The sequence below is a fragment of the Dermochelys coriacea genome, chromosome 1 (genome assembly GCF_009764565.3).
Source record: "Dermochelys coriacea isolate rDerCor1 chromosome 1, rDerCor1.pri.v4, whole genome shotgun sequence".
NCBI lineage: Eukaryota > Metazoa > Chordata > Testudines > Dermochelyidae > Dermochelys > Dermochelys coriacea.
Window position 1 is genome coordinate 155,552,671 of NC_050068.2, and position 12,189 is coordinate 155,564,859.

Consider the following 12,189-nt stretch of genomic DNA (forward strand, 5'->3'; position numbering starts at 1 on the left):
TGCTGAGTGTGGAAAGAGATCAAGGAAGATGCAAGTGGCAGACATGTTGAGGGTCTTTCTATAGTAAGAAGGAGAGTGAGGGGCCTAGAGAGTGCAGCTGCCTTTGGTGGGACTTCCATTGAGGAGACTGTCAGGGTATGCTCTACACGCTGCTGCGTGGCACCTTCTTCTGGCAATTTGGCATCACCTATCTCAGTGCCTCCTTTCTTCTCCTCTGCCTTTTGCAATTTTCCTCTTGTTCACGGAGTTGCAGCATGACTGCTTTGTGATTCAGTCCTCTGGTCAGGTCCCACTGTGATTTCCCCATCCAGAGGAGTCTTTCAAAGTCCTTCTGCACCAGCATTGTCAGGCCATCCTCAGGCCCCCTGCCCTGATTATGTCACTTGTGCAGTGATTCCATCAATCTTCCTACTCGCTGCCCCAGCAATAACACTCTACAGCAGATGGTATGGGAATCCAGGCCTACATTCTATTCTGAGTTCCAGTTACAGCAATCAAGTAAGGCCTACAGCAACATCTGCCTTACTGCTTTCACACCTGGACTACTTTCTGCCATGCTTCTCCAAGCTTTTCATTCTCCACCCTTCCTAGTCAGACCGCTATCTCTTGACCTACTAGGTAAACCCTTCCTCTTAGCATAATACCCCTTTCCTCAGGGGTTCCCATCACCCATTCCTTTTCCCTTGCCTCAGAGAGAGAGAGAGACTGCAGGTTTCCTCCTGGCTTTATAGAAGCCCTGCCTGTTCCCTCACAGGTGAGCTTCCTTCTAACTAGCAGTCTCTACACAGCCTAAATCACCCCTATTTGCTGCTTAATTGGCTGATTGGGCCTGTCTGGCCTAATTCAACTCTCTCAGGTTTGGTGTGGGAAACCAACCCCATCACAGAAGACTGGAAAAGGGGTAAAGAGAAAGTTGCAGACAAGCAAATATAGGAAGTAACTTTAGGAGGAGGAGTGAAAGAGGAGTTGAGGCTGGAGTGGACAGCTACTTCATTGTTTAGGGCCGCTAAGTTGGAGCCTGTGGTAGATAGAGGGCATGAGTTCCTCTGCCTCAGTAGTGCAGTCTGCAGGTGGTGTATTCAGTAAGAGAGGATGGCTCTGCCAACTAAAGAATAAAGGATCCCTGCAGTCAAGGAGTGAAAGACTAATTTGGTAATCTTGCACCCAGGGGAAAAGTTCGGACATACCCTTTGGGGGATAGCTGTGGCCTAGCGAGAGGGACTAGGTGAAGGTTTTATATTTGGACTCTTGTTTCATTTGGACTTTGTGTAACCTGGAAGGGGAAAAGTTTTTGGTTTAGCTTGAGTGCTGAACAACCCAATCTCTGAGAAGGTAGACTATCAACTAACATGGAAACTGAGTCATGGAAAGACATAAGGGGCACCACTACAGAGGTGTAAAGAATGGGATGGAAAATGTTGTATCCTTGCATAGTGATAGTATGCCCTCATCTGGGCTAAAGGTTCAGTTTGGCTCTCAAAGAAGTATAGGAAAGCTAGGAGTCCAGAGATGGGTGCAAAAAAAAAAAAAAAAAAAAGAGGCATGAAAAGTTTCATCTGAGGAGAGATTGAAAAGAGAACTGTTAAGTTTGGAAAGGGGAATAAGTGGCAACATGATATAGGTATGTGAATAATAATTAACTCAGGTAACACAAGAACAAGGTGATACCTAGTGAGATTGAAAGATGCATTTAACACTGATTTAAAAAATGAAATGCTACTTTTACACAATGTATAAGAAACCTGTGAAACTCTCAGCCACCTTATGTTATTGAGGTCAAGAGCTTAATAGGATTTTTAAAAGGACTAGAAATGTATTTGCATAATGGCACCATCCACAATTATAGGGTTTTTTTATTAAGGGATATAATGATCAGGAAATATCTGTGGGGTTAGGAAGAAAATTCCCTTATAAACAGGTTGTTGAATAGTTGTGAGGTTTACTGCACTTTCCTCTGAAGCAAATGGCATGGACCACTGTTAGACACAGAATACGAAACATGATGAACTGTTTGTTCATTCCCTGATTTCTTTGTTCCCATAGAAATTTTTAATGTTCGTTCTCTGCTCAAACAAATGAGTAATTTTCTATTTTGTAAGATTTGAAGAAAATCTAGTCATCTATTTTTAATATCCAGATGTGAAGAAGGTATTTTCATAATTTAGGGGGGAAATCACATGGTACGAAGTGTTTGTATAATTAAAATAATTTATCAAAACTTACCATTAACTTAACATACAACAAAGACCAAATTTATTTCAGGTGTTTGAAGACAGGTGATTAGAAATAACAAAATGTTCCTTCATTTATACTGAACTTTTAATGTCTCTTCAGTTTGCATATGAGTGTATTGGGGCATTGCACAGTGAAATAGAATATACACCTATGTGTTTTTAAGACTGCTCAATTTTAATCTTAACCATTCAAGATCTATCTTGCTTACAAATAAATCAGCGGTTCTCAGTGCGTTGGGACCCGAAGTGAGTCGGGATCCTGTTTTAATGACATTAGACTTGCTGGGGCCTGGGACCAGAGCCCAAGAGTGGCTTCAGCCTTGGGTGGCAGGGCTCAGGCTACATTTCCCCAACCCAGGGCTGAAGCCCTTGGGCTTTGGCTTAGGCCGCCCACCCAGGGCAGTAGGGCTCAAGTTTCAGCTTTGGACCCCCTCCTGGGGTCTTGTAATAATTTTTGTTGTCAGAAGGGGGTCATGGTGCAGTGACGTTTGAGAACCCCTGAAATAGATGCATGTGTTTGGTACCAAGGAAGTGTCCAGTTTAGCATGTCACCAGCTCTTAAGAGCACATTATATGCTTGGGATTGCAATCCTAAAGCAGGCACCCATCAATTTGTGATCAAAAGATTGTAAATTGACATGTGTGAACATCCCACTAACATAGGGTGACCAGACAGCAAATGTGATAAATTGGAACAGGGGATGGGGAGTAATAGGAGCCTATATTAGAAAAAGACACAAAAATCAGGATTGCCCCTTTAAAATCGGGACATCTGATCACCCTACACTAACAATAGTCCAACCCACCTTCTGGCTGCATAACCCCTTCCCACCCTATTCACCTCTTGAGTGACAGCTGTCCAGTTCAACTACCACCCAGCTATAAGTGTAACTTGGTGGGTATATTTCACTATGCAACAGTGAAGTACAACTGCAACATTGTTCGATATTTTAAGCCCTGATTGAGCAACACATTTAAGCACATGCTTTTCTGATGGATTTAAGCACATGCGTAAGTGCTGTGCCAAGTCAGGGCCTTGTGCAGCAACTATAATAGGCAAAGTGAACATGATACATTAAGGCATTAAAATTTGTACCGTATATAAGCTCTTTGAGGCAAGGACTGTCTTTTTCTTCTGTGTTTGTATGGCACTTAGCACAGTGGGGTCCTGGTTCCTGACTGAGCTCCTAGTTGATATATCACATTACAAATAATAATACGTAATAATACCAACTGCAGAACTATATGTGCTTTGGGAAGCAAAATTATAGTAGCTGTAGGAGTAATAATTTTGAATTTCTTCTCTTTAGGAGTAGAAAATTTCAAACACTGCATTGAATCAGTGAAGGGTCATTTTGTTTGGGTTTGATTCCACTGTTCTGCAGTCATTCCAATTAATATCTGAATTTACTACATCAGAAACTGATTTAGTATCAGATTAGTTTAGCAAGTAAAATACATGCAGTACAATGACTGGTATTCACTAATATTTCATCACATATACTTACCGCTTATGCTGAGCTACATGTGTAACTTTTCATACATCAGAGTTAGAATACAACATGATGAATTTTGATGATGCCCTTTCTCAGAGTTCTTATTTGTACTCTTGTGTTGAATGATAGTGTGTGTGACAGAGGGTTATTTGTATTGATCATTTGTTGGGAAATATTTTGTGACTATTTTTTAGTCTGAAATAGGGCCGTATCTATTAGATATCGAGACTATTTCAATATCCCAAGTAAGTCCTCTTGGCATCACACTCTTCTTTTAAAATAAATCATGTTTTGTACATTTATCCTTGCAGGTTAGATAAGACTAAAGGATTTAAGATGCTACTGTGTCACATAAATCCCATATTTTTATATGCATATAAAATGTCATTTGTTTGGGGGGGAAAAGATTATTAATTTTGTTCTTTTGTTCTCAGAGTAACTGTATAGTCCCACTCCTAGACCAAAAAAAAATGCAGTATACGTTAATTCTCACTTCACTAATCTTCAAGCGTAATAATTTAGTCTTACTGTGCTTCACAAGAAAGATTTAGAAGTTGAGTGCTGCAGAGTGACTTTAACAAATTATTCTACAATATGTATATGCTAGTACACAGTGAAGTACAAGTATTAAATTAAACTTGTCAAAATAAATGAATAAAGTACTTTACTGCATGGGTAGTTTTTTAATCGTGTGTTCTTACTCGGTGATTTGCAAATTTGCAGTTTGTGACGTAACAGCCTTTTGTATGAAAATCTGTGAAAGATTCTGGGTATTACCAATTTAATAATGCTATGTCCTCTGTTATCAGATAGACTTGATCTGAAAAATATTTTTTGTTCCTCACTGCTATGAATGGATCACCTGGTAGTCAGTGCCAATTAATAAGGTTCTACTGTACTTCAAGTTAAAAACTATTTGCTATGTTAAATTATAATTTAGATTATTTTCTTTCTTTTGAGATTAGTTATATTTTTAACTAATGGGGGTGTTTTTGTAAATTTGGGGAGAGGGGAATAGTGGGAATAATTTAAAATAGTATCATCTTACTAAATGAGAATCCTTGATTAAGATATGTGCTGGAGGATCCACTTAGCCCATAATTATGGTTTACCCTTGTACATCAATAATATTTTCTGTTGTGCACAATGTGTAACTAGCCCATATTCAGTAAATATACTTGTAATATTTTTAATCAAATGTTCACACAGACAGCTCTCTTTCCTTTTTAGGAATCTGGGTAAAAATGGCTTATCTAACAGTAGCATTTTATTGGATAAATGTCCACCTCCACGACCACCGCCTCCACCATACCCTCCCTTGCCAAAGGACAAGTTGAATCCACCTACACCTAGTATTTATGTAAGTATCAACCGACTGGTAGGAATAAAAGGTTAGGGCTTTTTGTAACTATATACTTAGCTTTTTAATTTAGATATGTATTGAAACCAAGTATCTTATTCAGCTAAATTTTACCTACAGGGGTGCAACATGTGAAAAGGCAGAATTTTGACCCCAAAGAGAATCTTGTGGTATATTTAAAAAGAAAAATATTGTAAGTGATTCAAACGGAGAATTCCAGTGTGATTGCTAAATTGAAATGAAAACACATTAGGAATGCTTTTTAAATTTTAGTACTTCAAGGACTGATTTAAAAAGTTGGACAATTTATGAGACACAACTCTCAGTAATAATTCAAATGGATTTATAAAATATTTTAAGATGCATTTCCATAGGATTACTCAAATGTTTATATGAGCAGATAACTAAATGGAATTCTCCTGTCAATATCAAAATACAGCAAAGAAAATCAATTAAAGTTGTAATAACAATATTATAGCAAAAGGTTAATATAAGGAAGAACCTGAGGTGTAAAAAGCTTTCATGAGAGATTTCCCTTACTCATGCCTACTTTCTGGGATGGCAGTATATTCTGACATCAGAATCGAGCAATGTCCCAAATTTTGTGTAAAGTTCCTTGGTCATGGAGGAGCTACTTAGACTCGTACAGCATCTCTATAGTTTCTATCCACACAGTGAAATTAACATTTGCTCTGGAGACTTAACCTATACTGACCCCTAGAGGCAAAATGTTGAAAGATTGGCAACAAGAGCAAAATTAGATGCAACTAAAAATATAGTAATTAAGCATTTTTTAAAAAACTGACTAAAATCAATTGTTCTACTTAATGGTAGAGACAATGTAAATGACAATTCTGTTTTAGTTAGGCAGTTTCCTTTTAACATTATTTAAAGGATTATCTTACAACTTTTGAAAATAGTCTAACAAAACAGTATTGTCTTATTCTAAAAAAGAATTTGATAGATTTGGAGATTGTACAGTAGAGGACAAAAATAATTCTGTGAATCTTAGTTATTAAAATAACTAATTTCTGTAATATATATGTTCTTTGGGGAGGAACAAGAAATTAAGTTAGGAGCTCTGCTGAGGTAAAAATACTGAAGGGATGCTGTAGAGAATACATATTGCTAGATTTTTGGATCTTTTGTCAATACAGAAATAAACTGCAGCGAAGCTGAGCTTAGAAAAACCTTGCACCAAAGCGGTCTGGATAGAATTTCTACAAGGGAGTAAATTATAATAAGTAATTTAATTTCAAAAGGAGTGAAACCAGTATTTAATGAGAAAATGTTGTGAGATATAACTGCTAATTCACTGGAGTGCATGAAAATGGATAGCATTCCTGACCTCCTCCTGTTTTATTATTTGTTATTTTACTAATGAAAAGTCTGACTTCCCCTGAGACCTAATAATCCTTTGTAATTCGCAGTTGGAAAATAAACGTGATGCTTTCTTTCCACCTTTACATCAATTTTGTACAAATCCAAACAATCCTGTTACTGTAATACGTGGCCTTGCTGGAGCTCTTAAATTAGGTAAGTTTGTTTTATACAAAAAAGCAAAGCATAGGGTAGACTTTTCTTTCTAAAGGAATGTATGTATGTAGGGAAGTTTGGGGAAATCTTTGAAGTGTTCACAAAAGTCAGTTTTATTTCCTTAATATATTCATGTTTGTATAACAAGGAATTAGGGTAATATGTAGTCTGCAAACTAAGCAGTATTTCTGTGATAGTTTAAAAGAACAACAGCTCCCATTGACTTTAGTCAAGCAGGTGCCTAACCATCTGTTTCAAAACCTAACATGAGGCTTCTATCTTTGAACCTCTTGGCCCACATTGTTTTCTGCCTTAGTTTTCCCATCTGTAAAATGGAGGATAATAATTCACCTGCACTGGTAAAGCATTTTGAGATCTATGGATTAAAATTTTTGTACTTTTTCAGTATGCTTACTATTAATAGAAGTATTTTTTGTAGAGGCCAGGATTTGTCCAGAATACATGTTTTCAGAAATAGTAGATTTAGTCATATCTGCTACTAAATATTTACTTAATCTAATAATACATATGTCCTTTTCTGAGAAGGACATTTTTAGGCAGTGTAGTCTCTTCTGGGCTTTTACAATCCTGTGTGGGGAAGGCTTTTTACTATATGAATATTTAATGTGAAACCTAAATAAACTGAATTGTGTTTATTATATCTGAGAAATTACACATTTCCTTTTCACGTAAAATATCAAATGTTGTGCTTCGATATATACCTTTTACTTTCTTTAAATATATTAATCGCTACCTTCCCAATGTATAATTTAACCTTTTCATTATACTGCAGTATTATTATGAACTGTATTAATGTTCTTTAGATCTAGGACTCTTCTCTACTAAAACATTAGTAGAAGCAAATAATGAACACATAGTAGAAGTGAGGACACAATTACTTCAACCAGCAGATGAAAACTGGGACCCCACTGGAACAAAGAAAATCTGGCGTTGCGAAAGCAGTAGATCTCATACTACAATAGCTAAATATGCACAGTACCAAGCCTCCTCATTCCAGGAGTCATTAAGGGTAAGTACATCTTAACTATTTTATAAAGAACACAGTAATTCTGCAACCAACTTGTAACTTCCAAAAAAAAAAAAAAAAAAAATCATATGATCATGTTTTAAGGAGTCCTTTCCATCAGTTGGTATTGGGAAGAAGGGGATTCCCATTAATGCTAAAGGCACAACTAAGCACATAAATTCCCTGTGAATGGATGGGCAAGTAGACTATAAGGTGTTCCGCACAAACACCTTTAGTTTCTTCAGTGTAAGACTATTAGTTATCACTTTCACATACATTTAAAACTGTTAACTTAAATTGAGATATAGTAGTATGTAAACTCAGATTTAAAAATTGTTGAGAACTTTAAAAATGCATTTAAAACTTTACAAAGTATTTTTACAGACTATTTCTCAATTTCCAACTGAAAAGTACTTTGAAATAAAATTTCTTTATTCAGAGTATGGTGATATGATGTTTGTGCTGCTTTTTAGAAGCCCACACGCACTGTTTTCCTTCAACTCAAGTATTTGATACAGTAGAAATAATGTTATAGTTTCAGAAATGTCTGTTAATGCTTTCCATAGCTGATATTATGTAATGGCATTCTGTGTTTGTTATTATGTAATTGCCCCTATATTTGGGAATGCCTCAGGTTCTAAAATTAATATTTTCTTTTATAAAAGCATCGTTTCAATACATAAAGTGAAGTGTTCATGTTTTTAAAATACATTTTTTGCTAACATTATCTAATTATTTAAAAAAAAATGGTTTTCTAGTTTTTGTGGCCCCAAATTCTAGTGGTGAGTACATCCTTGGAATTAACTTGGGAACTCCTGAAAACTCCACACAGTTGTGATCCTAGATACATGAAAATACTAAGCTAAATAGAGGAAAGAGTGCAAGGTATTTCTGACCAGCTCTATCTTAGAAGAGGTTGGGAAGCAGCAGTAACATAGGGACGAGGGCTGGTATTTTCACTTTAATCACAAGGGAAGTGGTGGTGGGCTGGGTGAGATGACAAGGACAGGAGAACTTTTAAGTTAGAACTTGCATTGCAGACAGGAGAAACAAGAACTTTGTGAGCAGATTAGACCAGGGTGTTGGAACAGTTTAAATAGTGGGAGTGCTGGGAGCTATTGAACTAAACTGTAAATGCTGTATATGATGGAAACCACTTCAAGCCAGGGGGTACGGTAGCATCCCTAGTTCTAGCACTGATGAATTAGAAGCAATAATATGTGGTAGGAGATCCAAGTCTGGATTTGTAGTTGCAAGAAAGTGGAGAGGACTAATCATGGGCTGTGAGAGAAGCAGGAGAAGGAATCAAGGACATTCTGGAGGGGGTACATTGGGGGATTTTGATGGCACCTGGACTGGGCTGATCAGGGACACAAATGGGATTTTTCTAGATCTGCAATGGTGATTGGGGAAATGGGATATCCACTGAAGATTTCCGGCTGCTGTTTGGGGAAGTGAGCGAGGATTGTATTCTTCCAGATCATTCCAACGCTGTTGGAAGGTGGGGGCTGCCAGAAGCCTTAAGCCCCACTGGTTCTCAGGGCCATAAGGTAAGCTAGAAAGGGGTCAGAGGATGGGGCAGAACCTTACCCAGAGACTGGGGTTGGGGAGGTGTGTGGCTGGAGCCCTGGTTATTGTCAGAGGAAGAATCTAGAAATATGCAAAGTATTTGAGATGGGGTGCTGGGCCAAACTAATATTTCTGTCAGTAGGGAAGAAGGGGAGCGAATGTAAAAGTGTGTGCATAATTTGCTTTCAATAAATTTTAAAATATAGAGCTAATATGTTAACGTTCTCAACTCTTAAGTTTGTCAGAGTGTAGCTGTATCAAAACTTTAAGAAATAGAAGGAAAAGAATGCATATAGGCTTCCAGAGCAGCGAACGTTTGATAATGCATATGAACTGGCATGTTACAAGAGGTCAGCCGGAAAGCCTCTATTGTCATTAACTTTTGCATGAAAAAAATTGCATAGATGACTGCAGTATTTTCAAATCAGATTTTTTCTCTCTCTTAACAAGTTATTAGTAGCAAAGAAATGTAAAATGTACATGTTAAAATGATATTCATAACACAATGTTCCTTTTCGTCTTCTATGGAAGTCAACAAAAACACTATTCCTATCTCATTCTTATCCGCAATTTCCCTCTAATCTTCAAAGCAACCTCTGGATCATCTCTAAAAATTGTCCATATAAAAATTATAGATGCAAAGGATTTCATATTTTATTTGGTTTGAGATTAAATCTATTAATACTATATGATAAAGTGATAGGAAATGTCATGTTTTTGTTTTGTAGGAGGAAAATGAGAAAAAGAGTCACCACAAGGACCACTCAGATAATGAATCCACATCTTCTGATAAGTGAGTTAGGTATAAATAGTATAACTACTTCTGTAGTTTCTGTTCCAAAGGATATACTTCATATGTTTTCATAATTTTTACAGCTCTGGTAGGAGAAGAAGAGGACCTTTCAAAACAATCAAATTTGGGACCAACATTGATCTATCAGACGACAAAAAGTGAGTCTCCCTGCAATTTGTCATTTTTTATAGTTATAAACAAAGTTGAGCCAACATGCCCACCTTTATTATTTATCTAGAGAGTTTCCTATTTTATTTATACAGTTAAATTCTTGGTGCTTTGAGGCAGGTAGATGCCAGTTGCAAAAGTTCTATAACAAACAGAAACAAATTCATGATGTGAGACTGAAGTTGTTTTTAAAGGTTGAGCTGCATGTTTTTCATAGAGCTTGAAGGAAAGTTAGGATTTTATCATAAGGCTCGAGGCTTCCCGGTAGCATAATTGAGAGGAAAATAAACTTTAGAAGACAAACCGCGTGTACAGCACCAGCCCACACCCTTCCCATACAAAACATCCCTTTACATATCTCCTAGTCTGTGTCATTCTGTGTATAAAAGTAAACACCAGTCTGTTGTTCTCTCATCTTGTTTGTTCCCAAGGATTTCACACAGTATACATTAAGACTTTAAAAATGCACTTCCAAAAGACTTCATCTTCTCTCCTAACTCTCCTTTCTTAGCAAAGAGTTCTGATGGGAGGCTTGTATTTTAAGAGACTATGCACACATTTCAAGAGAAAAGAATGTAATTTGCTTCCATTGGCTTTTAGTATAATGCTGATTGGTACTCAGCTAGTGAGCCTAGAGAGAGAGATTAGTATCCCCTGGGAAAGGGGACTGGGACTGAAATGAGAAGTCTTGAGGTTTGGAGACTGGGGGCTCGTCTCCACTTCCGGGGGATCGACATGTGGTGATCGATCTACTGGGGGTCGATTTAGCGGATCTAGTGAAGAACCGCTAAATCGACCACCGTTCGCTCTCCTGTTGACTCCGGTACTCTACTAGAATGAGAAGTGTAAGGTAAGTCAACGGGAGAGTTTCTCCTGTCGACCCAGCACGATGTAGACACCAAAATAAGTCGCCCTAACATACGTTGACTCCAGCTACATTATTCACGTAGCTGGATTTGTGTAACTTGGGTCAACTTAGCCCCGTAGTATAGACCTGCCCTGGGACTGGGACAAGGAACCAGGGATATAGAAGAGGCTGAACTGAGACGGTGCAGGATGGAGGGAACAGGATAGGAGGAGTCAAACTTTGGGGAAATGGGCAAAAGATTCTGTGTGCACCAAAGCATACTCCTCTCCAGAGCCTGGAATAGAACCCGAGATCCCTGAGTCTCGCCATTCCTCTGCTGCCAGCAAATATCTGTCAAACCCATTGGCAAAGTATCTCATCCCCCAACAGAGGATAACACTGTTGCCCATCAGTTACTCCATTAGTCCAAGTGGCAGAGGTCTGTATAGTGGATCTAAAAGTTCCAACCATACTGATTAACCACATGAGTGTCAGTACAGTGCCATATGATGGATTTTTTTTATGTGTACTTCTTTATAAACCTAGAAAACTACATGCACAAAACATATTAAAAGAACATTATTTAGATTGCAGGGTCATGAACTCATAAGTTAGCAAACATGGTCCCCCTGTGCATATGTACAAAGACAGTATATCATGATCACATCATGTTGTTTCCGCAGGACTCTGTCTCGTTCAACATTTCCTAACTTCTGAGAGCTTGATTTTGCAACCTTAATGTTTTTTAAACATAGGTTTGTGTGTGATGTATCCACCCTTCATGCCCTTCATCATATCCTCCCATTTTCTCTCATAAGCTTAATGTTCACCCCTTGGGCTCTACTCTTGCATCCCTATTCCCATCTCCTGTATGCCACCTTTTCTTCATTCCTCCGTCCTACTTCCACTGGAATTGCTTCTCTCCTGGAAATTCATCCTGATCCAAGGCTTGCCTCTTCCCATGCCTCTATCTTTTTATACTCTAAAACAGGGGTGGGCAAACTACGGCCTGAGGGCCAGATCTGGCCCCTCAGGGCTTTGGATCTGGCCCACGGGATTGCAATCCCAGGAGCAGCGTGGGCCCCGCACTGCTCCCAGAAGCAGTTGGCACCACCTCCCTACGGTCCCTGGGGGGAGGAAGCAGAGGGCTCAGCGCGCT

General features: G+C 38.2%; 1 protein-coding gene across 17 annotated transcripts in view; it reads left to right on the plus strand.

The window, feature by feature from the left end:
• The window catches only part of KDM6A (lysine demethylase 6A), a 289,478-nt gene that overhangs the window by 252,695 nt on the left and 24,594 nt on the right, over nt 1–12,189 (plus strand). For 11 of the 17 annotated variants that reach the window (XM_038390659.2, XM_043506376.1, XM_038390670.2 and 8 more), the window contains 6 exons: nt 4,961–5,090; nt 6,521–6,626; nt 7,451–7,656; nt 9,045–9,203; nt 9,951–10,015; nt 10,099–10,173. In XM_038390659.2, coding sequence (XP_038246587.1) covers nt 4,961–5,090; nt 6,521–6,626; nt 7,451–7,656; nt 9,045–9,203; nt 9,951–10,015; nt 10,099–10,173 — 741 coding nt within the window. The remainder of the gene's footprint in view (nt 1–4,960; nt 5,091–6,520; nt 6,627–7,450; nt 7,657–9,044; nt 9,204–9,950; nt 10,016–10,098; nt 10,174–12,189) is intronic. The other 6 variants (XM_038390697.2, XM_038390688.2, XM_043506379.1 and 3 more) reach the window with 1 other exon arrangement.